The 27,457-nt window shown below is 35.8% G+C and overlaps 1 protein-coding gene across 7 annotated transcripts in view; it reads left to right on the top strand.

Annotated features, from left to right (window-relative positions):
* Positions 1-17,266, top strand: part of LOC149796581 (mitochondria-eating protein-like) — a 65,482-nt gene extending 48,216 nt beyond the window's left edge. For 5 of the 7 annotated variants that reach the window (XM_089961292.1, XM_089961291.1, XM_089961289.1 and 2 more), the window contains exons 7-11: positions 380-538; positions 3,377-3,552; positions 9,791-9,917; positions 11,086-11,227; positions 14,975-17,266. In XM_089961292.1, the coding sequence (XP_089817418.1) occupies positions 380-538; positions 3,377-3,552; positions 9,791-9,917; positions 11,086-11,227; positions 14,975-14,985 (615 nt within the window). In that variant the 3' untranslated portion in view covers positions 14,986-17,266. Of the gene's footprint in view, positions 1-379; positions 539-3,376; positions 3,553-9,790; positions 9,918-11,085; positions 11,239-14,974 lie in introns of those variants that run through there. The other 2 variants (XM_089961294.1, XM_089961296.1) reach the window with 1 other exon arrangement.
* The last annotated feature ends 10,191 nt before the right edge of the window (positions 17,267-27,457 follow it).

Here is a 27,457-nt window from a genome sequence, read left to right as displayed (position 1 = left end):
AAAAATGTAGTTGGGACAATTTCTGTATATTGCTTTTGGGTTTTTTTTTGTTGGCTTTTTTAAAATTTACATTCTTTTAAGAAGTGTAATGTATTGTAAAAACAAATGCATCCAGGAAGAGTTTTTTTTTTATTATTGTAAACATCATCATGCATCCAGGAAGAGTTTTTTTTATTATTGTAAACATCATCATGTTCTAGGTCATTCATTAAGTCGTATAAATATGGCTATAATTTTTCACAGCATTTTCCAATGGTTTTTGAATTTTGCTAGTTTCTCAACCTCACTTGGTTTCTCTTTGCTTTAACTGTTCCATTTTCTGTATTTATTGCAATTGTTTTCACAAATATGATCCGGTGTTTGATTTCTTCAAAACTAGGAAGCCTTCAGTGTTGCTAAGCTTGCCTTCCGCCAGTTCAAGATGAAGGTGCGGGCTAACCTGGCTGCAACTCACCTTGGCCCTGAAACCCTAGAGGAAGCAGTGCAGGACTACATCAACAGGAACAGTGACCTCTATGATCTGCCAGGCATGGTTTCAGTGAGTAATGCATTAAATCCTTTTAAATTAATCAATGTAATTTGTTAATATTTTATGTCCCATCCTTATATATTGGAAGAGAAGGCTTTTTTAAAATAAGTTTTGGACCCCAAATTCTATGATTTTCTTGTCTTCATGTCAGATTCTGTGAAGTCATTATTTTTGGTGCGGACTTATTTTTGTGTATTTCATGGTTGCTACAGAACCTAAATTGTATGATCCAATGAACAATGTTTCTTCTGTGTTAAAAATAGGACCACTTCCCTAGTAGACAACTTACAGTACTAAGACCACTTCCCCAATAGACAACTTACAGTACTAGGACCACTTCCCCAGTAGACAACTTACAGTAGACAACTTACAGTACTAGGACCACTTCCCCAGTAGACAACTTACAGTACTAGGACCACTTCCCCAGTAGACAACTTACAGTACTAGGACCACTTCCCCAGTAGACAACTTACAGTACTAGGACCACTTCCCCAGTAGACAACTTACAGTACTAGGACCACTTCCCCAGTAGACAACTTACAGTACTAGGACCACTTCCCCAATAGACAGCTTACAGTACTAGGACCACTTCCCCAGTAGACAACTTACAGTACTAGGACCACTTCCCCAGTAGACAACTTACAGTACTAGGACCACTTCCCCAGTAGACAACTTACAGTACTAGGACCACTTACTCAGTAGACAACTTACAGTACTAGGACCACTTCCTCAGTAGACAACTTACAGTACTAGGACCACTTCCCCAGTAGACAACTTACAGTACTAGGACCACTTCCCCAGTAGACAACTTACAGTACTAGGACCACTTCCTCAATAGACAACTTACAGTACTAGAACCACTTCCCCAGTAGACAACTTACAGTACTAGGATCACTTTCCCAGTAGACAACTTACAGTACTAGGACCACTTCCCAAGTAGACAACTTACAGTACTAGGACCATTTCCCCAGTAGACAACTTACAGTACTAGGACCACTTCCCAAGTAGACAACTTACAGTACTAGGACCACTTCCCCAGTAGACAACTTACAGTACTAGGACCACTTCCTCAATAGACAGCTTACAGTACTAGGACCACTTCCCCAGTAGACAACTTACAGTACTAGGACCACTTCCTCAGTAGACAAATTACAGAACCAGGACCACTTCCCCAGTAGACAACTTGCAGTACTAGGACCACTTCCCCAGTAGACATCTTACAGTACTAGGACCACTTCCCCAGTAGACAACTTACAGTACTAGGACCACTTCCTCAGTAGACAACTTACAGTACTAGGACCACTTCGTCAGTAGACAACTTACAGTACTAGGACCACTTCCCCAGTAGACAACTTACAGTACTGGGACCACTTCCTCAGTAGACAACTTACAGTACTAGGACCACTTCCCCAATAGACAACTTACAGTACTAGGACCACTTCCCCAGTAGACAACTTACAGTAGACAACTTACAGTACTAGGACCACTCCTCCAGTAGACAACTTACAGTACTAGGACCACTTCCCCAGTAGACAACTTACAGTACTAGGACCACTTCCCCAGTAGACAACTTACAGTACTAGGACCACTTCCCCAGTAGACAACTTACAGTACTAGGACCACTTCCCCAGTAGACAACTTACAGTACTAGGACCACTTCCCCAGTAGACAACTTACAGTACTAGGACCACTTCCTCAGTAGACAACTTACAGTACCAGGACCACTTCCCCAGTAGACAACTTGCAGTACTAGGACCACTTCCCCAGTAGACAACTTGCAGTACTAGGACCACTTCCCCAGTAGACAACTTACAGTACTAGGACCACTTCCCCAGTAGACAACTTACAGTACTAGGACCACTTCCCCAGTAGACAACTTACAGTACTAGGACCACTTCCTCAATAGACAGCTTACAGTACTAGGACCACTTCCCCAGTAGACAACTTACAGTACTAGGACCACTTCCCCAGTAGACAACTTACAGTACTAGGACCACTTCCTCAATAGACAACTTACAGTACTGGAACCACTTCCCCAGTAGACAACTTACAGTACTAGGACCACTTCCCCAGTAGACAACTTACAGTACTAGGACCACTTCCCCAGTAGACAACTTACAGTACTAGGACCACTTCCCCAGTAGACAACTTACAGTACTAGGACCACTTCCCCAGTAGACAACTTACAGTACTAGGACCACTTCCCAAGTAGACAACTTACAGTACTACGACCACTTCCCCAGTAGACAACTTACAGTACTAGGCCCACTTCCTCAATAGACAGCTTACAGTACTAGGACCACTTCCCCAGTAGACAACTTACAGTACTAGGACCACTTCCTCAGTAGACAACTTACAGTACCAGGACCACTTCCCCAGTAGACAACTTGCAGTACTAGGACCACTTCCCCAGTAGACAACTTACAGTACTAGGACCACTTCCCCAGTAGACAACTTACAGTACTAGGACCACTTCCTCAATAGACAACTTACAGTACTAGGACCACTTCGTCAGTAGACAACTTACAGTACTAGGACCACTTCCCCAGTAGACAACTTACAGTACTAGGACCACTTCCTCAGTAGACAACTTACAGTACTAGGACCACTTCCTCAGTAGACAACTTATAGTACTAGGACCACTTCCTCAATAGACAACTTACAGTACTAGGAACACTTCCCCAGTAGACAACTTATAGTACCAACAGAAATGTCTTTTGCAAAACTTCAAAATAAAAATTTATACGCATGAAAATTAATGAATACATGGTAGATAATCTTAATTTTCATACTTTTAAAGGTGACTATTTTTGCATCAGCTAAGAAACAATTACCCTCATGTTTCAGGATGTCATTCGTGCCTTGAACCGCAATCCCAAGATCTTCCTTCCACCAGATGCCACATTTGCAGTCATCCAGCCCTTCATCCGTGAGGCTGTCAAGATTGCATGGCAGATGAGTGCCTTAGCCCACCCACTGGATATTGCTGTTGCCACTGATGCAGAGCTCTATGATAGTACCAAGTGAGTCAGAAAAATCGTCATAACTTATTGGTCCTGTACTGAACCTCTAATTGCCATTTGCAGTCAATCATACAAGTCCTTAAACTTTTGTCTATAGTTAATTTACTTTTTGTCAATGACATTTATTAATGCACAAAAATAATTATAAGTAAATAATATTAATAATCATTTTCAGGTAAATGCTTAGTACAGATGTTGTTATTTTCATAATAAAATATGAAAGAAAAAATTCTGAGTAACAAAAACTTAAAATACAAAAATGAATTGTCATCTTTATGGACTGTGGTGAATAGCAGACAAAATGGTATGAAAAATTATGCACTATCCACTGCATGCTTGCAGATGTAGAATAGGCCCTGTGCACTATCCACTGCATGCTTACAGATGTAGAATAGACCCAATACACTATCCACTGCAGGCTTGCAGATGTAAAATAGGCCCAATACACTATCCACTGCATGCTTGCGGATGTAGAATAGGCCCAATACACTATCCACTGCATGCTTGCAGATGTAGAATAGGCCCAATACACTATCCACTGCATGCTTGCAGATGTAGAATAGGCCCAATGCACTATCCACTGCAGGCTTGCAGATGTAGAATAGGCCCAATACACTATCCACTGCATGCTTGCAGATGTAGAATAGGCCCAATACACTATCCACTGCATGCTTGCGGATGTAGAATAGGCCCAATACACTATCCACTGCATGCATGCAGATGTAGAATAGGCCCAATACATTATCCACTGCATGCTTGCAGATGTAGAATAGGCCCAATACACTATCCACTGCATGCTTGCAGATGTAGAATAGGCCCAATACACTATCCACTGCAGGCTTGCGGATGTAGAATAGGCCCAATACACTATCCATGCATGCTTGCAGATGTAGAATAGGCCCAATACACTATCCACTGCATGCATGCAGATGTAGAATAGGCCCAATATACTATCCACTGCATGCTTGCAGATGTAGAATAGGCCCAATACACTATCCACTGCATGCTTGCAGATGTAGAATAGGCCCAATAAACTATCCACTGCAGGCTTGCGGATGTAGAATAGGCCCAATACACTATCCTCTGCAGGCTTGCAGATATAGAATAGGCCCAATACACTATCCACTGCATGCTTGCAGATGTAGAATAGGCCCAATACACTATCCACTGCGTGCTTGCAGATGTAGAATAGGCCCAATACACTATCCTCTGCAGGCTTGCAGATGTAGAATAGGCCCAATACACTATCCACTGCATGCTTGCAGATGTAGAATAGGCCCAATACACTATCCACTGCAGGCTTGCGGATGTAGAATAGGTCCAATACACTATCCACTGCATGCTTGCGGATGTAGAATAGGCCCAATACACTATCCACTGCATGCTTGCGGATGTAGAATAGGCCCAATACACTATCCACTGCATGCTTGCAGATACAGAACAGTCATATTGCACTATCCACTGCATGCTTGTAGATGTAGAATAGGCCCAATACACTATCCACTGCATGCTTGTAGGTGTAAAATAGGCCCAATACACTATCCACTGCAGGATTGCAGATGTAGAACAGGCCCAATACACTATCAGCTGCAGGCTTGCAGATGTAGAATAGGCCCAATACACTATTCACTGCATGCTTGCAGATGTAGAACAGGCCTAATACACTATCCATTATAGGCTTGCATATGTAGAATAGGCCCAATGCACTATCCACTGCAGGCTTGCAGATGTAGAATAGGCCCAGTGCACTATCCATTATAGGCTTGCAGATGTAGAACAGGCCCAGTGCACTATCCACTGCATGCTTGCAGATGTAGAACAGTCCCAATGCACTATCCACTGCATGCTTGCAGATGTAGAATAGGCCCACTGCACTATCCACTGCAGGCTTGCAGATATAGAACAGTCATATTGCACTATCCACTGCATGCTTGCAGATGTAGAACAGTCCCAATGCACTATCCACTGCATGCTTGCAGATGTAGAATAGGCCCACTGCACTATCCACTGCAGGCTTGCAGATATAGAACAGTCATATTGCACTATCCACTGCATGCTTGCAGATGTAGAATAGGCCCAATACACTATCCACTGCATGCTTGCAGATGTAGAATAGGCCCAATACACTATCCACTGCATGCTTGCAGATGTAGAATAGGCCCATTACACTATCCACTGCTTGCGTGTAGATGTAGAATAGGCCCAATACAATATCCACTGCATGCTTGCAGATGTAGAACAGGCCCAGTACACTATCCACTGCATGCTTGCAGATGTAGAATAGGCCCAATAGTCTATCCACTGCATGCTTGCAGATGTAGAATAGGCCCAATGCACTATCCACTCCAGGCTTGCAGATGTAGAATAGGCCCAATGCACTATCCATTATAGGCTTGCAGATGTAGAACAGGCCCAGTGCACTATCCACTGCATGCTTGCAGATGTAGAACAGGTCCAGTGTACTGTCCCTTGCAGGTTTGAAAATATTGAAAAGACCCAATGTACCATCCCTTGCAAGGTTTGCATATTAGAACAGGCACATTGCACTATCGTTTGCAGGCTTGCAGATGTAGCACAAGCTCAATGTGCTATCCCTTGCAGGCTTGCAGATGTAGCACAGGTCCAATACACTATCCCTTGCAGGCTTGCAGATGTAGAATAGGTCCAGTGTGCTATCCCTTGCAGGCTTGCAAATGTAGAACAGGCCCAGTGCACTATCCCTTGCAGGCTTGCAGATGTGGAATAGGCCCAATGTGCTATCCCTTGCAGGCTTGCAGATGTAGAACAGGCCCAGTGCACTATCCCTTGCAGGCTTGCAGATGTAGAATAGGCCCAGTGTGCTATCCCTTGCAGGCTTGCAGATGTAGAACAGGCCCAGTGCACTATCCCTTGCAGGCATTTGGACATGCAACAGGCCAAATGCATTATCCCTTGCTGGCATTTGGACATGTAACAGGCCCAATGCCCTATCACTTGCTGGCATTTGGACATGTAACAGGCCCAGTGCACTATCTCTTGCTGGCATTTGGACATGTAACAGGCCCAATGCACTATCTCTTGCTGGCATTTGGACATGTTACAGGCCCAATGCACTATCTCTTGCTGGCATTTGCAGATGTAGAACAGGCCCAATGCACTATCCCTTGCTGGCATTTGGACATGTAACAGGCCCAATGCACTATCCCTTGCTGGCATTTGCAGATGTAGAACAGGCCCAATACACTATCTCTTGCTGGCATTTGGATATGTAACAGGTCCAATGCACTATCTCTTGCTGGCATTTACAGATGTAGAACAGGCCCAATGCACTATCCCTTGCTGGCATTTGCAGATGTAGAACAGGCCCAATGCACTATCCCTTGCTGGCATTTGGACATGTAACAGGCCCAATGCACTATCCCTTGCTGGCATTTGCAGATGTAGAACAGGCCCAATACACTATCTCTTGCTGGCATTTGGATATGTAACAGGCCCAATGCACTATCTCTTGCTGGCATTTGCAGATGTAGAACAGGCCCAATGCACTATCCCTTGCTGGCATTTGCAGATGTAGAACAGGCCCAATGCACTATCCCTTGCTGGCATTTGGACATGTAACAGGCCCAATGCACTATCCCTTGCTGGCATTTGCAGATGTAGAACAGGCCCAATACACTATCTCTTGCAGGCATTTGGACATGTAACAGGCCCAGTGCACTATCTCTTGCAGGCATTTGGACATGTAACAGGCCCAATGCACTATCCCTTGCTGGCATTTGGACATGTAACAGGCCCAATGCACTATCTCTTGCTGGCATTTTGGACATTTAACAGGCCCAATGCACTATCCCTTGCTGGCATTTGGACATGTAACAGGCCCAATGCACTATCTCTTGCTGGCATTTGGACATGTAACAGGCCCAGTGCACTATCTCTTGCTGGCATTTGGACATGTAACAGGCCCAATACACTATCTCTTGCAGGCATTTGGACATGTAACAGGCCCAATGCACTATCTCTTGCTGGCATTTGGACATGTAACAGGCCCAATACACTATCTCTTGCAGGCATTTGGACATGTAACAGGCCCAATGCGCTATCTCTTGCTGCATTTGGACATGTAGCAGACCCAATGCACTATCCCTTGCTGGCTTGTGGATGTGCAATAGACCCAATGCACTATCCCTTGCTGGCTTGTGGATGTGCAATACACCCAATGCACTAACCTGTATGTTATAAGAGGTGACTAATGAAGACAGGCACCATGAAGGCACATTATTTAGCATGTCAGACATGCATTTGTAAAGGTGCCGGTTCAGATTCTACCATCATACCAGCCTGGATCAGCTACCAATGTGTGTCCTTGGGCAAGGCACTTTACTCCAATCAACTCAGCAGTACATAACCTACTTGCACAGCAGTGCCAAAAAACACCAAACCAAACATAATAATAATAGGAGACATCCAGCATCAAGCAGGATACTATCAAGTTGGAGAATAATACTTAGATCTGGAGCATACAGGAAAAGTGTGAACACCATATTTAAATATGTACTGATTTGGTACACCGTGAAGTATACCCTAGAAAATGAGTTCTGTAAGACAACTCTGACATTTAGCTTCCCAGTACAGGTTTCTATCGTATTTATCTATTTTGATTACATGGTATGTTGAACCTGTAAATTTTACAAATGACATTTATCTGTGATATAACATGCAGTGTTGCCATTGATGTCACAGTGTGGCATTTACTGGATGCAATATTGCTGTAAATCTCATAGGCACTGGTAAACCTCATAGACACTGGTAAATCTCATAGCACTGGTAAATCTCGTAGGCACTGGTAAATCTCATAGACACTGGTAAACCTCAGACACTGGTAAATCTCAAAGACACTGGTAAACCTCATAGACACTGGTAAATCTCATAGACACTGGTAAACCTCATAGACACTGGTAAATCTCATAGACACTGGTAAAACGCCTAGAAATATTGACATTTGCTGTAAATACTGCTGTAGACCATGTAAATGTCTTCAACACTGGTAAATGCCATAAATGATATAAAAAAATGAGTCTGAAACTCAACAAAAACTTGCTAAAAATTTGATGTTTCTCACAGCTTAAACACAGCCACAAAAATAAAAGAATTCATGGTTGGACAGACAAGGTACATGATCAGTTATATCTCCACAAAAGAGTTAAATAATGATGGAAACCTTTAACAAAGAAACCATACTTTTTCTGAAAGAATATGATGTTTACCATTGAGGCTGTGCTTTTTTAGCAGTAACTGTCACAATTTGTGATGTAAGTTACATGTGCAGTGATAACTGTATATATCCAAACAAAGTAACAAATTTCACAATTTTGCGATGTTTACATGAATTTTTACAGTGATAGCTGTACGTATGTCCATACAAAGCAGCAAATACACAAACAAAATATATGATGTTCACATATGCAGTGATAACTGTACATGTCTAAACAAAGTAAAAATATCACAATTTGTGATGCTTACAGGTACTATGATAACTGTATATGTTCAATCAAAGCACAGAAAAGTCAGGATATAGTCCTTTTACTGGAAATGTCAGAGCCACTGGTTAATGTCATATTGTAACATTTATCTGCAAGGAAGGAGTTTTTGCACTCATAGTCTATTATTATAGTCTATTATTATTATTTCTTTTGACTAGGCATGTTTCAATGCTCACAAAAGTTTAATTTAGAGTAAATCCTTTAAAGTACTCACTAAAGAATGTATGAGAAAACATTCAAATACAAACATTAAATACAATAGTAGCTAAACATTTATTGGCATTTAAGAATGATTAGTATTGCACTTACAGCAGATTACTGCCATCATGTAAGGGAATCATATGCTGCTGGTGGGTAACAGAAGCATGCTGCCATTAGGTAAGGGAATCATTTTCTGCCAACAGGTAAGGGAATCATATTTTGCCATGAAGTCTGGGAATCATATGATATTATCAGGTAATCAGGGAATCGTAGTGATATGTAGTCAGTTCTGTACAACCCATATCAGACTTCTCCACATGAACACGAGTATAATTACATGTAGGCTGAGTGTCAGAGTTCAGACAGGATTAATATTTCTAACATATGCAAAATTGATTCAGATGTTTGGTTATGAAAATTCTGGAATTCTGAAACATTATTGTTGCTTTATGTGCAGAAAATATTTCCATCAAAATTGAATCATATTTGTTTCCATGACTGAATTTTCTTTTTCTTAGGTACCGCCGCAGCTATGACTCAGAGTACACTGCTCCGCTTGTGAACCACCACATCTGGGCTGCTCTGATGCAGGGAGTTCGTGTCGTCATGAAGGGTGAATCATGTACACGCAGGGGTGCTTCCCTCGTAAGCTTTTTTATATTACAAAAGGGTTTAGTGGGGAATATCATTTTCAAGAGTATCTACATCTGTTTGTTAGTAATATACAACTTCTTATGTGTATTGCAATATCTGTATGTTTGGGTGTTCACATTAGTATGTTCATTGCAATATCTGTATGTTTGGGTGTTCGTTGCAATATATGTATGTTTGGGTGTTCACATTGGTATGTTCATTGCAATATCTGTATGTATGGGAGTTCTTCGCAATATCTGTATGTTTGGGTGTTCACATTGGTAGCACAGAATTGTCACATTCAGCACAAAAGAATTCAGTCCTGATGTCTGACTTCTTCATAACAAAGAAAAGGAATAGAAACATCCCATGCTTACTGATACAGTATTCCCTCATTATAACACTGTCCTTGGGAGCCATAGAGTACTGAACTTGATTGTGAGACCACCTTATAATTAAGTACACTATATGTATGACTTTATTACTACTTAAAAAAATGGTGTCCATGATGGTCCTTGCATAACAGCAAGGACTATATTATAATGAAGGGCGTTACACTGTATGAGAGCTGTACCAACACAATATTTTTGAAACCTTTTATAGTTCTTTTAGTTCCAATGACTCATTGAATTTTTTGGAAACATAAACCCCATATTGGCATATAGGCATATTCCAAAGAGCTAATGGGTCAATTTTTTCAGTAGAACTGTACATATTATGATTGGTTTGAATCCCAGATTATTTTATATATGTAAGGGTGGTTAGTCCCCATAAATTGTTGTTGGTTTTAACAGAGTTCTTTAGGTATTACTGATTTCTTACAAATGGGTGACAAAATTTTGATATGTATGTATGATTAAAATTAGTACAAAATTAGATTTATGTAAAAAAGCAAGAAAAAAGATTGATATAATCTTTAGGCAGATGATATATGGTCTCCGTAATTGTTGTAACTCAAATGAAGACCTTGCCGACCTGCTTGTCTGAATTGAATTTCTTCTTTTCCAAATTTACTGTTTTTGTACAAGCTTTTTAATTAAACCATAATGCAAACAATGTCTTTGATAAAACAATTAAATTGATTTAAAATAATATTTTACTGAAATTTGAGTAATAAGTCATTGTATGGAGTTTTTAGTATAAATTGTGTAGTTACAAACATAAATATTTCAACTTATAGGGAAGCACTCGCAGAAGCAGAAGCCCCACCCGCTCCCTGAGCCCAAGTCGCTCCCGCTCAAGGTCTCGCTCAGTCAGCCCAGCGCGCAGGCCCCGCAGTAGATCCCCCAGCCCACGTCGAGCAACCAGCCCATACACTGCAGGTCGGTGGTGAGATACTAACACTGTGGCCTGAGTGATTTGTCCAGCTAACAACATACCTGGCAGCATTATGATATTCCATCTCTTCCTTCTTACCTGGTTACACCCGAGTTGTTTTCACCTTTTGCACCTCTTTTCACACCTGAATATGTTTTCCTTACCTATGTGCTAGTTTTTTGACCTATATCTCATCTTTGTAAAAGTTTATATGCCTTTGTTCAATCTCTGCACAGTAGTTTGTATTCTCAAACTGTAAAATTTCTGGAAAGAAAATAACCTTGAAGATATAATTTCTCTGTACAGCAGTTTGCATTCTCAAACCAGTAAAATGTCTGAAAAGAAAATAACCTTGAAGATATAATTTCTTTAAGGCATAAAAGGAAGCAGAATTTCTATCCTTGTTTTTCTCAATAAGTTATACAAATATTTTTCATACTCATTTTATACTAACTTGTTTTTCTTCAAAGAAATATAGTCATTTGTTCTCTTGCACATAATATGAGAGCAAAATATCTTATTCAGAAATTTTACAAAACTCACTCTATGTTCTTTCCATTTATATATTTATCTTGTACATGTTTATTAATATAAAGATTCCATGACTTTATTTTTATGTTATCATAGAGAAATATTCTATGGAAATATTTTTATGATTTTATTTGTGGAAGGAATTTTGTCTATACCCTATGAATACATGATGCTAGCTGTTTTTACTATTGTTTGTAGTGTTTGTTTAGTAAAACGTGCTCTGCCTTTTAAATTTTATTATAAGATACATATAGAGCCTTAAGAAACAGCTGTTTACAAAATTATTGACTCAGATCAGCTTGTTCTACTGATCTTAATGTTTGTCACAAGGGAGATAAATCTTTTTTTATGTAAAAATAAGAGTTGATTTGTTGATTTTATGGTTTGAAACTTTTTACTAGTTATGCGTTCTAAACAAGCCTTAAATGGAAAGTCATAAAATGCAAAACAGCAAAATCATTATTTTTTTCCTTAACTTCTGTCATACAAAAATAAAGTTTAAATTGTCTGATCTGGATCAATATTGTTAAGGGGTTGTATCTTGTATTCAGGTACCTAAAATGTGAATTGGGACTCTGTAAATATTATTCTGCTTTTAGTAAGATTTATATATTCTGGAAAAGTGTCCTCTCTTTGGTCAAACCATGTACCTTCCAGTGACCCTTTATCCTCAACTTTTCAAACTTTTTCCCATTTTTTTTTTATATAAGCTCCTATATTTTTCTAATTTTGTGACAAAAACCCTTCTTTCCCAATCTTTTTAGCTATTTGTAGCTCATTTGCCAAAAGGTCAAGTGAGCATATAATATGGTTCTGCGGCCATTATGTATCATCTTTTATGTGTCACCTATCATACATAATGCATCTTCCATCAGCACTTGGTATTTTATACTTTTGTTCAACAACCACTAAAACACTTTCAATCAAAATTGGCAGAGTACATTTTGGCATTCATTAATTTTTTTTATATATTATCTTCTTAACATAGTCACCTTATTGGTATATGCCTTTTATTTTCTTTTCTGTGGTGACATCATAAAAAGATGCTGGAAAGACTAGACTAGTATGGTCTTTGATAGGAATACAGTTGTAATAAATTCTAAGTATACTCAATATTATTATTGTTATTTTTTTTTATGGAAGTTCTAACGTTGTTCAGGTATTAAATTTCTGTGATACTTTTTGTATGAAAAAATAAGCCATGAGATTGCAGACAGTTATTTCAGGGAGGTAATCAGTAATCTAAGCTTGAATACAGTGAAATGTTTTTTTTCTCTTGACATGTTTGGTGACTTTAAAAAAGTCTAAATAATTAACAAGATGAAATTTAAATGCATTAAAAATAGACTGTTCATGTAAAATGGATAGTAATTCAGTCCAGAAGATTCATTAGTCTGAAAAAAATCCAGGTAATAAACATTATACTGTATAATACTTATTACTTTGGGTCTAAAAGGTATGTATTATCCTGTTAGACTGATTCAGACTTAATTTTCATACTTCTCTAGTGTAATACCCTTATATAATCCTGCTTTGTACACGTTTTTCCTGCCTACAGCATAACCATTCTACTCCTAACTTCATACACTTGAAAAAAATATGATAATTTGCAATGAAATTGTTATTTATACACATAAGATTTGGGTTTAGCTGCAGATAATAGTTTATTATCTATTAAGCTAGTAATAATTTATTGCCATTAAAGTCTATACTAAATTAAGAAAATTAATTTTGTGCACAAAAATTAGGATTACAGAGCAGTGATTTTCAAATGTAAACATTCATAACTTATTACCTTATTCTTTCATTTTTGATTTATAATTGCACATGAACCAAATCAAGGTTTTAAATTTCTGCTGTACTGAAAAGCCTTCAAATTGACAGGAGTCACACATACTGTGAATATATTTGATCTTTGCTCCATGTATCAATGAACTTGTCATGACATAGTAAACATGTACAAAGAACTTTTGCATACTTGCCCAGGATCTTGTTAGTATTCCATATAGATAGAGGAGTGTAGTAAAATCATTTCCAAAGATCAAACCAAAAGCAACTGCATGCATCTCTTTCATTGTTGGATATATATATATATATATATATATATATATATATATATATATATATATATATATATGGATTCTAATAATCTAATGGCTCTTGCTGGATATTGTCCCAAAAATTAAAGTGGCAGCCACTTATTTGTGAACATTAATATAAAAATATTCAGGTTTTAACAAAACAGAAAACATTGATATACTTAAATATCAAATGTACCAAAAAATGTCTTTTCATTTTCAGATTTGCTGCTGATTTATTGTAATTCCTTGATTCACTGTTGAATTTCACCCAGCAAGAGTTTTATTCAACTCTTCTATTTTTAAAAATTAAAATTAATGAACTACAGGCAGATTTGCTACCTTGAAAATATGGAACACTTTGTTGATAATCATTTCCTGTAAAGTGCGGTGGTAATTTTTATCAGCTCCCCAAACAAGTCTTGGGAGATGATAATAAAAGATAGTTACTGTTTCTTTTTTCCCTCAAATTCAAGCCAGATCTACTCATATTTTGTCAGAGAGGTCAGATGTGCTGACAGACCATGACACAATATAATTTATAAAAAAAAAGAAAAACAACATGGGTTGAGGTACTTGATACATTTATAGTACACATCTTTTAATAAGTCCAGGAGACAAGTGTTTCACATGTGTAAATATTTAAATAATTGGAAAACATTGATAACCAAACAAAAGCATGAGACAATTATGAGCACATGATGTCCCATGTCCAACATGTAAAATTAGCCAATGATCATTTGTAAGCTTTGAGCTTACTTGTAAGATGTGTCCTGTGTTTTCAGTGTGAGTGTGTGTCTGTGTGCAATGTCTCAGTACATCCATATTCAGGTAGTTTCTTTCTGTAATGTAAGCTTTCTGACACAGTATCAATTATTAACATTAGTATTTTGAAATAATAAAAAGTTCTTACATTTATAATTTGAGAAACAAAGGTCAGCAAAATTTTTAAAGTACTGATTAAAAAAAATTATAGATCAAACTGATTTGCTCCATTCAGTTAATAAACTAACAATATTTTATTTCTATCATATGACCATTGAGAAAATTCAGATAAGTAAATAAATTAGTTGGACGTGTTCCAGCATTTTATTCTGAAAAAGTGAACAATTGCATTCTTTTTATTTTTGTTTTCTATTTCAGAAGCTTACTAGCAAAATGGCCTAGACGTTTGCTCAGTTAATTTATATGATTTGCCATAATGGCTCTACCAGCATTGTGAGAGATGTGGTGACATCATTTATTGATTAGATATTTCTCAAGGATTTTTATGAATGTGTCACTAGTTAACATTCTGGAACATATTTATCCATGTATTGTTATTGTTAGATGTTTTTAAATTGCAACTTAGATGTCATTATTGCATGTATTTAGATATTTATTCCAATGGTTGTAGGTAATAGATTTTTAAGATATGGCTGAGGTCAACTGATGATATGTCTGAAGACACATTTTTGACTGGATAATGTAATGAGGGTCTGAAAGGAAATGCTGGAATTATTGCAGATTCATATGGTCCTGGTATTTAATTTGATAAGTAAATGGAATTGGGAAAGTGGTACAAGAAACTTTTACAGATATGTGTTTCTGTATTATACAGGTTAATGGTAAGAGGCAGCAAAGAAAAACTTGCCATTTTTTTTTTGTAATGTAACAAGGCATTTGAAGGGAATTCTGAAATTGCTGCTGATAGTGAAAAGAATTAACCTCATCATAAGGCTGGACAGGTTTTTTATTTTTTTATCATTGTGTATTTAATTGTTTTTAGTTTAATGCACAGGTTATATACACATATAATTCAGTATCGTGTCTGTGATGTCTTAGACTTCTCATACAACTGTTATTCTACGAGTTCTAAATATTTTTCTTTGAGCTCTTTTCACCTCCGTCCAATTTTTTCTTCTTGAACTTTTACAAAATTCTTGTGATATTTTACACCTTTTGTACAAATTTATTTGTTTATGAAGTTACCGTGAACATATACAAGTCATGGAATTTACTGTAGCTGATGAAGAATATAATTTAACTTATCATCATGGAAAATAACCCTAGTAACATGGTGATCCCATTATACCTCATGTTATCTTGCCAGTTTACTGATTGGTGATAATACTTGAGTACAAACAAGATTTAATTCAAATTAGTAACTTGTGTCATAGAATAAACATATTGAATTGGGAATGCAAGTCATTATATAAAGCCCACATGGAAGATTGAAAACTGAAAGTTGTACAGAATTTTAAATAGTAAGAGGTTATTGATAATTTTAAGCTCTTTTCTAAGTTGTTTTCATTGAATAAAATGCATCAGTGAAATTCTACAGGAGGCCAAATTGATAGACTGTGTCTCTGTCATTGTTAGTTTTTTTTTTTCTGTCAATGTAATAATATAACAATGTAATAACACTTTCCATGGTTTGCTGGTGGTGCTTGTTTTGGGGTGGTCCTGGTTATAGAAATATTTTTCTTTTGCTGTGATAAGTTTTGCTTATCAGATATATAATATACTACATAGATTACTTTTCCACTTTAATATCAGTATTATTTTAGTTAAGTATTTCTCATGAAAATATGTTCCTGTTAATAATTTACAATGGAAAAATCTGAAGATGATCTCAACACCTGCATGTAAATGAAAGTTTTGTCATGTAAGGCAGCAAGTTTGAATGGCTTTTAACAGCATGTCATATGTCACCAACATTCACTGCCATGTTGCCATTAAGTAATGGCCACAATTTATATACTCAGAATTTAGTTTTAAGATGTTGAAAAGGATCAACAAATGAAGAAAAAGGAACAATTTAAAACATATTAGTCGATATATTTATTGAGAGATATGGTAATTTTGCTGTTAAACTTTACTTGGAATTTTTTTCATAATATGTAAATTCAGTAGATTTGTTGGGTTTTTTTTACTGTAAATATCCTAATAGATCAGTTAAGATTTTTGCTTAATTGGTTTTGATATTTGAATAAAATTTCAAATTTGTGTTTCCTAATCTACTTGCAAAATAATCAAGAAAGCATCTGATCTGGGTGTTCTTATTTTAATTGTTTTATATTTTAATGTTTGCATAAGAAATCATACTGACTTTATAATTAAAAAAAACAACATTTGAATTGATTTCGAGTTGAAGAAACCCCACATCAGAATTAAATGAATATAAAGTGACTGGAAGAAAAGTTCAAGGTTCAAAGTTACTTAAACAGCCATTTACTACCTGTTGGGCACAACACTGGGCACAAAGTAGAAACCAAAGAAAAATATTTATGTGTGTGAATTTGTACTTAACTAGAGACTAGACATTTATATAACTTGATAACTTTAAATAAATGAACTATTTTTCTGAACTTTTACTGCAGCATATTGATAACTGTCTATTGTACAGTAAATCTATGTATGACTTTTAGTAGAGAAATAAATATTACCTATGAACTGGTTGTTGTTCTTTTTCATTTATTGCCTCTCATAAGCACAGGGTTATCAGAATTTTCATGGCAATCAAAATGTGTGGTAAATGTGATTATATATATTCATTTTGCTAAATAAAATGAAACCTTAGTTCGATCAAATTTGGCATTTCTTGGTTTCCATTGCTCTTCAATCATCTGAAATGCCAGTTAACACATTCTCAAAAATACAGCGACTAGGCTATGCTTTTGTATGGAAAAAGCAATCAGAATAAGTAGAGTGTGATGAAAGCAATTAGACTCTAAGCTGTGTAACAGTATCAATATGGGCTGCCAGCTGTGAACTATTTTTCAAATTGCAGCCTCCAGTTTCCTTCACTAAACAGTTGGTACAGAATGTCATGGTATTGAGTATTAAAGCAGTATGATATATATCCCCCCACCAGCAATCATACATCTCAGGGTCAAAGTTTAACAGTGTAGGACTAGACATAAAGCAGCCCATATTCTTACATTGTAGGACAATACATAAACCAGCCCATATTCTTACATTGTTGGACTAGACATAAACCAGTCCGAGTCCTATTATCTTAGATTGTAGGACCAGACATAAACCAGCCCAAGCACCATATTCTTACATTGTAGGACTAGATATAAACCAGCCCATATTCTTACACTGTAGGACTAGACATAAACCAGCCCAAGTCTTATATTCATACATTGTAGAACTAGACATAAAGCAGCCCAAGCACCATATTCTTACACTGTAGGACTAGATATAAACCAGCCCAAGTACTATATTCTACATTTTAGGACAAGACATAAACCAGCCCATATCCCATATTCTTGCACTGTAGTACTAGACATAAACCAGTCCAAGCACCATATTCTTACATTGCAGAAGTAAACAAAAACCAGCCCATGTCCCACATTCTTGCATTGTAGAACTAGACATAAACCAGCCCAAAATCCTATATTCTTACATTGTAGGACTAGACATAAACCAGCCCAAGCATCATATTCTTACATTGTAGAACTAGACATAAACCAGCCCATGTCCTATATTCTTACATTGTAGGAATAGACATAAACCAGCCCATGTCCCATATTCTTGCATTGTAGAACTAGACATAAACCAGCCCTAGTCCCATATTCCTACCTGTAGGACTAGACATAAACCAGCCCAAGTACCATATTCTTACATTGTAGAAGTAAACATAAACCAGCCCAAATCCTATATTCTTACATTGTAGGACTAGACATAAACCAGCCCATGTCCCATATTCTTGCATTGTAGGTCTAGACATAAACCAGCCCATGTCCCATATTCTTATATTGTAGGACTAGACATAAGCCCAAACACTAAGTTCTCACATTGTAGGACTAGACATAAACCAGCCCAAGTACCATATTCTTACATTGTAGAAGTAAACAAAAACCAGCCCATGACCCATATTCTTACACTGTAGGACTAGACATAAGCCCAAACACCATATTCTTACATTGTAGGACTAGACATAAACCAGCCCATGTCCCATATTCTTTCATTGTAGGACTAGACATAAACCAGCCCAAATCCTATATTCTTGCATTGTAGGACTTGACATAAACTGGCCCAAGTCCTATATTCTTATATTGTAGGACTAGACATAAACCAGCAGAAGTCCTATATTCTTACATTGTAGGAATAGACATAAACCAGCCCCCGTCCCATATTCTTACATGGTAGAACTAAACATAGACCAGCCCAAGCACTATATTCTCACATTGTAGGACTAGACTAATAGAATCTGTGTTGTGGTTTGGACCAAGACAAGGAAACCCCAGTCAAGGGGTTATATTATTTGTCTCCCCACAACGCTATGCTGACTGGGATTTCCTTGTCTTCGTACAAACACCAACATTATTTTTCTCACCCAGTTTTTTTCCAAACAAATTTATAATAACCTCGCACCCTTGCAATTTAGTTAGCAGATTCAAAACACAGTATTCATCAGGTACTATTACTGCTTCTCACTCTGTGTATATAGGTCATCACTTTTTATAATCTTATATGAAAATCTGAATAATTATCTAAGTAGAATCTAGTTATATATGCCGCTTTTAGAAAAGGGTAATAAAAATAAAGAAAAAAGTTATAATTATTATGTGTTAGAAGTATTGTGAAATGAGCATCTCAAGCCAGGTGCTTTTGTTTATCTCCAATACTGTGCATTAAAACAAATATGCTAATGAGGGTAGTGGGGTGGCCTGTCGACCCTAACAACACAAGTTATATGCATAATAAAATAGAAGCATAAAATCAGTTGATATTATTACTGTATTATCACATTTTATTTATGGTTGGTAAGTGCAGGAGTTTTCATCTGCAATCGCATTATTGTATTTGATTCAACTGGGGTGGATTGTGGGTGTTCAACAAAGAAGAAACCAGTCTGACATAACACATTTCTGGTTTATGCCAGCTTTGCAGTAGCACTTGAGAGAGTTTGGTTTTGTGTAGCCAGTAATCTATTGCCTGTGTCAAGAGCTCTATCAAATAGCATAACTTGTGTCTGTGTGTGTGTGGAGAGACCTTAAGTTGCTTTATGAGTGAATTTCTTTTTGTTATATATCTGTTGTTGTTGTTGTTGGCTTTTATAACAACTCCATCAGGCACAGCAAATACATCAAGGGTTTCTTTTTAAAAGTTGTTTCTAGCGCGTGGACACCATGACTTAGAAGACGGGTTGAGATAACCATACTGAGATAGGAAAAGTAAGGTTAGCAAAACAGGTAGATTTCTCTGTCACATGGGTGAGATATCAACCAGTCCAAGTCCGATATTCTTTACAGTTTCTGAGCACAACACTCGAGCTCATGCCTGAAGCATTTAAATCCTAGACATTACATGGACTATATGCAATTTAGCATACTAATAAAGGTATGTACTAACACTGAGAAAATCCTACATATCACATGGACTATATGCAATTTAGCATACTAATAAAGGTATATACTAACACTAAGAAAATCCTAGACATCACATGGACTATATGCAATTTAGCATACTAATAAAGGTATGTACTAACACTGAGAAAATCCTAGACATTACATGGATTATATGCAATTTAGCATACTAATAAAGGTATGTACTAACACTGAGAAAATCCTAGACATTACATGGACTATATGCAATTTGGCATACTAATAAAGGTATGAACCAACACTGAGAAAATCCTAGACATTACATGGACTATATGCAATTTAGCATACTAATAAAGGTATGTACCAACACTGAGAAAATCCTAGACATCACATGGACTATATGCAATTTAGCATACTAATAAAGGTATGTACTAACACAGAAAATCCTAAACATCACATGGACTATATGCAATTTAGCATATTAATAAAGATATGTGCCAAGAATGAGAAAATCCTAGACATCACATGGATTATATGCAATTTAGCATACTAATAAAGGTATGTACCAACACTGAGAAAATCCTAGACATTACATGGACTATATGCAATTTAGCATACTAATAAAGGTATGTACCAACACTGAGAAAATCCTAGACATCACATGGACTATATGCAATTTAGCATACTAATAAAGGTATGTACTAACACAGAAAATCCTAAACATCACATGGACTATATGCAATTTAGCATATTAATAAAGATATGTGCCAAGAATGAGAAAATCCTAGACATCACATGGATTATATGCAATTTAGCATACTAATAAAGGTATATACTAACACTAAGAAAATCCTAGACATTACATGGACTATATGCAATTTAGCATACTAATAAAGGCATGAACCAACACTGAGAAAATCATAGACATCACATGGACTATATGCAGTTTAGCATACTAATAAAGGTATGTACTAACACTGAGAAAATCCTAGACATTACATGGACTCTATGCAATTTAGCATACTAATATAGGTATGTACTAACACTGAGAAAATCCTAGACATTACATGGACTATAAGCAATTTAGCATACTAATAAAGGTATGTACCAACACTGAGAAAATCCATGACATCACATGGACTATATGCAATTTAGCATACTAATAAAGGTATGTACTAACAATGAGAAAATCCTAGACATTACATGGACTATATGCAATTTGGCATACTAATAAAGGTATGTATTAACACTGAGAAAATCCTAGACATTACATGGACTATATGCAATTTAGCATACTAATAAATTTATGTACCAACACAGAAAATCCTAACATCACATGGACTATTTAGCATACTAATAAAGATATGCACTAACACAAAAAATCCTAGACATCACATGGACTACATGCAATTTAGCATACTAATAAAAGTATGTACTAACACTGAGAAAATCCTACATATCACATGGACTATATGCAATTTGGCATACTAATAAAGGTATGTACTAACACTGAGAAAATCCTAGACATTACATGGACTATATGCAATTTGGCATACTAATAAAGGTATGTATTAACACTGAGAAAATCCTAGACATTACATGGACTATATGCAATTTAGCATACTAATAAAGGTATGTACCAACACTGAGAAAATCCTAGACATTACATGGACTATATGCAATTTAGCATACTAATAAAGGTATGAACCAACACTGAGAAAATCCTAGACATTACATGGACTATGTGCAATTTAGCTTATTAATAAAGGTATGTACTAACACTGAGAAAATCCTAGACATTACATGGACTGTATGCAGTTTAGCATACTAATAAAGGTATGTACTAACACTGAGAAAATCCTAGACATTACATGGACTATATGCAATTTAGCATACTAATAAAGGTATGTACCAACACTGAGAAAATCCTAGACATTACATGGACTATATGCAATTTAGCTTATTAATAAAGGTATGTACTAACACTGAGAAAATCCTAGACATTACATGGACTGTATGCAGTTTAGCATACTAATAAAGTTATGTACTAACACCGAGAAAATCCTAGACATTACATGGACTATATGCAATTTAGCATACTAATAAAGGTATGTACCAACACTGAGAAAATCCTAGACATTACATGGACTATATGCTATTTAGCTTACTAATAAAGGTATGTACTAACACTGAGAAAATCCTAGACATTACATGGACTGTATGCAATTTAGCATACCAATAAAGGTATATACTAACACTGAGAAAATCCTAGACCTTACATGGACTATATGCAATTTAGCATACTAATAAAGGTATGTACTAACACTGAGAAAATCCTAGACATTACATGGACTATATGCAATTTAGCATACTAATAAAGGTATGTACTAACACTGAGAAAATCCTAGACATTATATGGACTATATGCAATTTGGCATACTAATAAAGGTATGTACTAACACTGAGAAAATCCTAGACATTACATGGACTATATGCAATTTAGCATACTAATAAAGGTATGAACCAACACTGAGAAAATCCTAGACATTACATGGACTATATGCAATTTAGCTTATTAATAAAGGTATGTACTAACACTGAGAAAATCCTAGACATTACATGGACTGTATGCAGTTTAGCATACTAATAAAGTTATGTACTAACACTGAGAAAATCCTAGACATTACATGGACTATATGCAATTTAGCTTACTAATAAAGGTATGTACTAACACTGAGAAAATCCTAGACATTACATGGACTGTATGCAATTTAGCATACCAATAAAGGTATATACTAACACTGAGAAAATCCTAGACCTTACATGGACTATATGCAATTTAGCATACTAATAAAGATATGTATTAACACTGAGAAAATCATAGACATCACATGGACTATATGCAGTTTAGCATACTAATAAAGGTATGTACTAACACTGAGAAAATCCTAGACATCAAATGGACTATATGCAATTTAGCATACTAATAAAGGTATGTACCAACACTGAGAAAATCCCAGACATCACATGGACTACATGCAATTTAGCATACTAATAAAGGTATGTACTAACACTGAGAAAATCCTAGACATCACATGGACTATATGCAATTTAGCATTCTAATAAAGGTATGTACTAACACTGAGAAAATCCTAGACATTACATGGACTATATGCAATTTGGCATACTAATAAAGGTATGTACTAACACTGAGAAAATCCTAGACATTACATGGACTATATGCAATTTGGCATACTAATAAAGGTATGTACCAACACTGAGAAAATCCTAGACATTACATGGACTGTATGCAATTTGGCATACTAATAAAGGTATGTACTAACACTGAGAAAATCCTAGACATCACATGGACTATATGCAATTTGGCATACTAATAAAGGTATGTACTAACACTGAGAAAATCCTAGACATCACATGGACTATATGCAATTTAGCATACTAATAAAGGTATGTACTAACACTGAGAAAATCCTAGACATTACATGGACTATATGCAATTTGGCATACTAATAAAGGTATGTACCAACACTGAGAAAATCCATGACATCACATGGACTATATGCAATTTAGCATACTAATAAAGGTATGTACTAACAATGAGAAAATCCTAGACATTACATGGACTATATGCAATTTGGCATACTAATAAAGGTATGTATTAACACTGAGAAAATCCTAGACATTACATGGATTATATGCAATTTAGCATACTAATAAATTTATGTACCAACACAGAAAATCCTAACATCACATGGACTATTTAGCATACTAATAAAGATATGCACTAACACAAAAAATCCTAGACATCACATGGACTACATGCAATTTAGCATACTAATAAAAGTATGTACTAACACTGAGAAAATCCTACATATCACATGGACTATATGCAATTTGGCATACTAATAAAGGTATGTACTAACACTGAGAAAATCCTAGACATTACATGGACTGTATGCAATTTGGCATACTAATAAAGGTATGTATTAACACTGAGAAAATCCTAGACATTACATGGACTATATGCAATTTAGCATACTAATAAAGGTATGTACCAACACTGAGAAAATCCTAGACATTACATGGACTATATGCAATTTGGCATACTAATAAAGGTATGTACTAACACTGAGAAAATCCTAGACATTACATGGACTATATGCAATTTAGCATACTAATAAAGGTATGAACCAACACTGAGAAAATCCTAGACATTACATGGACTATATGCAATTTAGCTTATTAATAAAGGTATGTACTAACACTGAGAAAATCCTAGACATTACATGGACTGTATGCAGTTTAGCATACTAATAAAGTTATGTACTAACACTGAGAAAATCCTAGACATTACATGGACTATATGCAATTTAGCATACTAATAAAGGTATGTACCAACACTGAGAAAATCCTAGACATTACATGGACTATATGCAATTTAGCTTACTAATAAAGGTATGTACTAACACTGAGAAAATCCTAGACATTACATGGACTGTATGCAATTTAGCATACCAATAAAGGTATATACTAACACTGAGAAAATCCTAGACCTTACATGTACTATATGCAATTTAGCATACTAATAAAGGTATGTATTAACACTGAGAAAATCATAGACATCACATGGACTATATGCAGTTTAGCATACTAATAAAGGTATGTACTAACACTGAGAAAATCCTAGACATCAAATGGACTATATGCAATTTAGCATACTAATAAAGGTATGTACTAACAATGAGAAAATCCTAGACATCACATGGACTATATGCAATTTAGCATACTAATAAAGGTATGTACTAACACTGAGAAAATCCTAGACATCACATGGACTATATGCAATTTAGCATATTAATAAAGGTATGTACTAACACTGAGAAAATCCTAGACATTACATGGACTATATGCAATTTAGCATACTAATAAAGGTATGTACTAACACTTAGAAAATCCTAGACATTACATGGACTATATGCAATTTGGCATACTAATAAAGGTATGTACCAACACTGAGAAAATCCTAGACATTACATGGACTGTATGCAATTTGGCATACTAATAAAGGTATGTACTAACACTGAGAAAATCCTAGACATCACATGGACTATATGCAATTTGGCATACTAATAAAGGTATGTACTAACAATGAGAAAATCCTAGACATTACATGGACTATATGCAATTTAGCTTACTAATAAAGGTATGTACTAACACTGAGAAAATCCTAGACATTACATGGACTGTATGCAATTTAGCATACCAATAAAGGTATATACTAACACTGAGAAAATCCTAGACCTTACATGGACTATATGCAATTTAGCATACTAATAAAGATATGTATTAACACTGAGAAAATCATAGACATCACATGGACTATATGCAGTTTAGCATACTAATAAAGGTATGTACTAACACTGAGAAAATCCTAGACATCAAATGGACTATATGCAATTTAGCATACTAATAAAGGTATGTACCAACACTGAGAAAATCCCAGACATCACATGGACTACATGCAATTTAGCATACTAATAAAGGTATGTACTAACACTGAGAAAATCCTAGACATCACATGGACTATATGCAATTTAGCATTCTAATAAAGGTATGTACTAACACTGAGAAAATCCTAGACATTACATGGACTATATGCAATTTGGCATACTAATAAAGGTATGTACTAACACTGAGAAAATCCTAGACATTACATGGACTATATGCAATTTGGCATACTAATAAAGGTATGTACCAACACTGAGAAAATCCTAGACATTACATGGACTGTATGCAATTTGGCATACTAATAAAGGTATGTACTAACACTGAGAAAATCCTAGACATCACATGGACTATATGCAATTTGGCATACTAATAAAGGTATGTACTAACACTGAGAAAATCCTAGACATCACATGGACTATATGCAATTTAGCATACTAATAAAGGTATGTACTAACACTGAGAAAATCCTAGACATTACATGGACTATATGCAATTTGGCATACTAATAAAGGTATGTACCAACACTGAGAAAATCCATGACATCACATGGACTATATGCAATTTAGCATACTAATAAAGGTATGTACTAACAATGAGAAAATCCTAGACATTACATGGACTATATGCAATTTGGCATACTAATAAAGGTATGTATTAACACTGAGAAAATCCTAGACATTACATGGATTATATGCAATTTAGCATACTAATAAATTTATGTACCAACACAGAAAATCCTAACATCACATGGACTATTTAGCATACTAATAAAGATATGCACTAACACAAAAAATCCTAGACATCACATGGACTACATGCAATTTAGCATACTAATAAAAGTATGTACTAACACTGAGAAAATCCTACATATCACATGGACTATATGCAATTTGGCATACTAATAAAGGTATGTACTAACACTGAGAAAATCCTAGACATTACATGGACTGTATGCAATTTGGCATACTAATAAAGGTATGTATTAACACTGAGAAAATCCTAGACATTACATGGACTATATGCAATTTAGCATACTAATAAAGGTATGTACCAACACTGAGAAAATCCTAGACATTACATGGACTATATGCAATTTGGCATACTAATAAAGGTATGTACTAACACTGAGAAAATCCTAGACATTACATGGACTATATGCAATTTAGCATACTAATAAAGGTATGAACCAACACTGAGAAAATCCTAGACATTACATGGACTATATGCAATTTAGCTTATTAATAAAGGTATGTACTAACACTGAGAAAATCCTAGACATTACATGGACTGTATGCAGTTTAGCATACTAATAAAGTTATGTACTAACACTGAGAAAATCCTAGACATTACATGGACTATATGCAATTTAGCATACTAATAAAGGTATGTACCAACACTGAGAAAATCCTAGACATTACATGGACTATATGCAATTTAGCTTACTAATAAAGGTATGTACTAACACTGAGAAAATCCTAGACATTACATGGACTGTATGCAATTTAGCATACCAATAAAGGTATATACTAACACTGAGAAAATCCTAGACCTTACATGTACTATATGCAATTTAGCATACTAATAAAGGTATGTATTAACACTGAGAAAATCATAGACATCACATGGACTATATGCAGTTTAGCATACTAATAAAGGTATGTACTAACACTGAGAAAATCCTAGACATCAAATGGACTATATGCAATTTAGCATACTAATAAAGGTATGTACTAACAATGAGAAAATCCTAGACATCACATGGACTATATGCAATTTAGCA

The sequence above is a fragment of the Sinohyriopsis cumingii genome, chromosome 6 (genome assembly GCF_028554795.1).
Source record: "Sinohyriopsis cumingii isolate HCF-2022 chromosome 6, ASM2855479v2, whole genome shotgun sequence".
Taxonomy (NCBI): domain Eukaryota; kingdom Metazoa; phylum Mollusca; class Bivalvia; order Unionida; family Unionidae; genus Sinohyriopsis; species Sinohyriopsis cumingii.
Note: the sequence above shows the minus strand (reverse complement) of the source record. Positions and strands in the feature narration are given on the sequence as shown.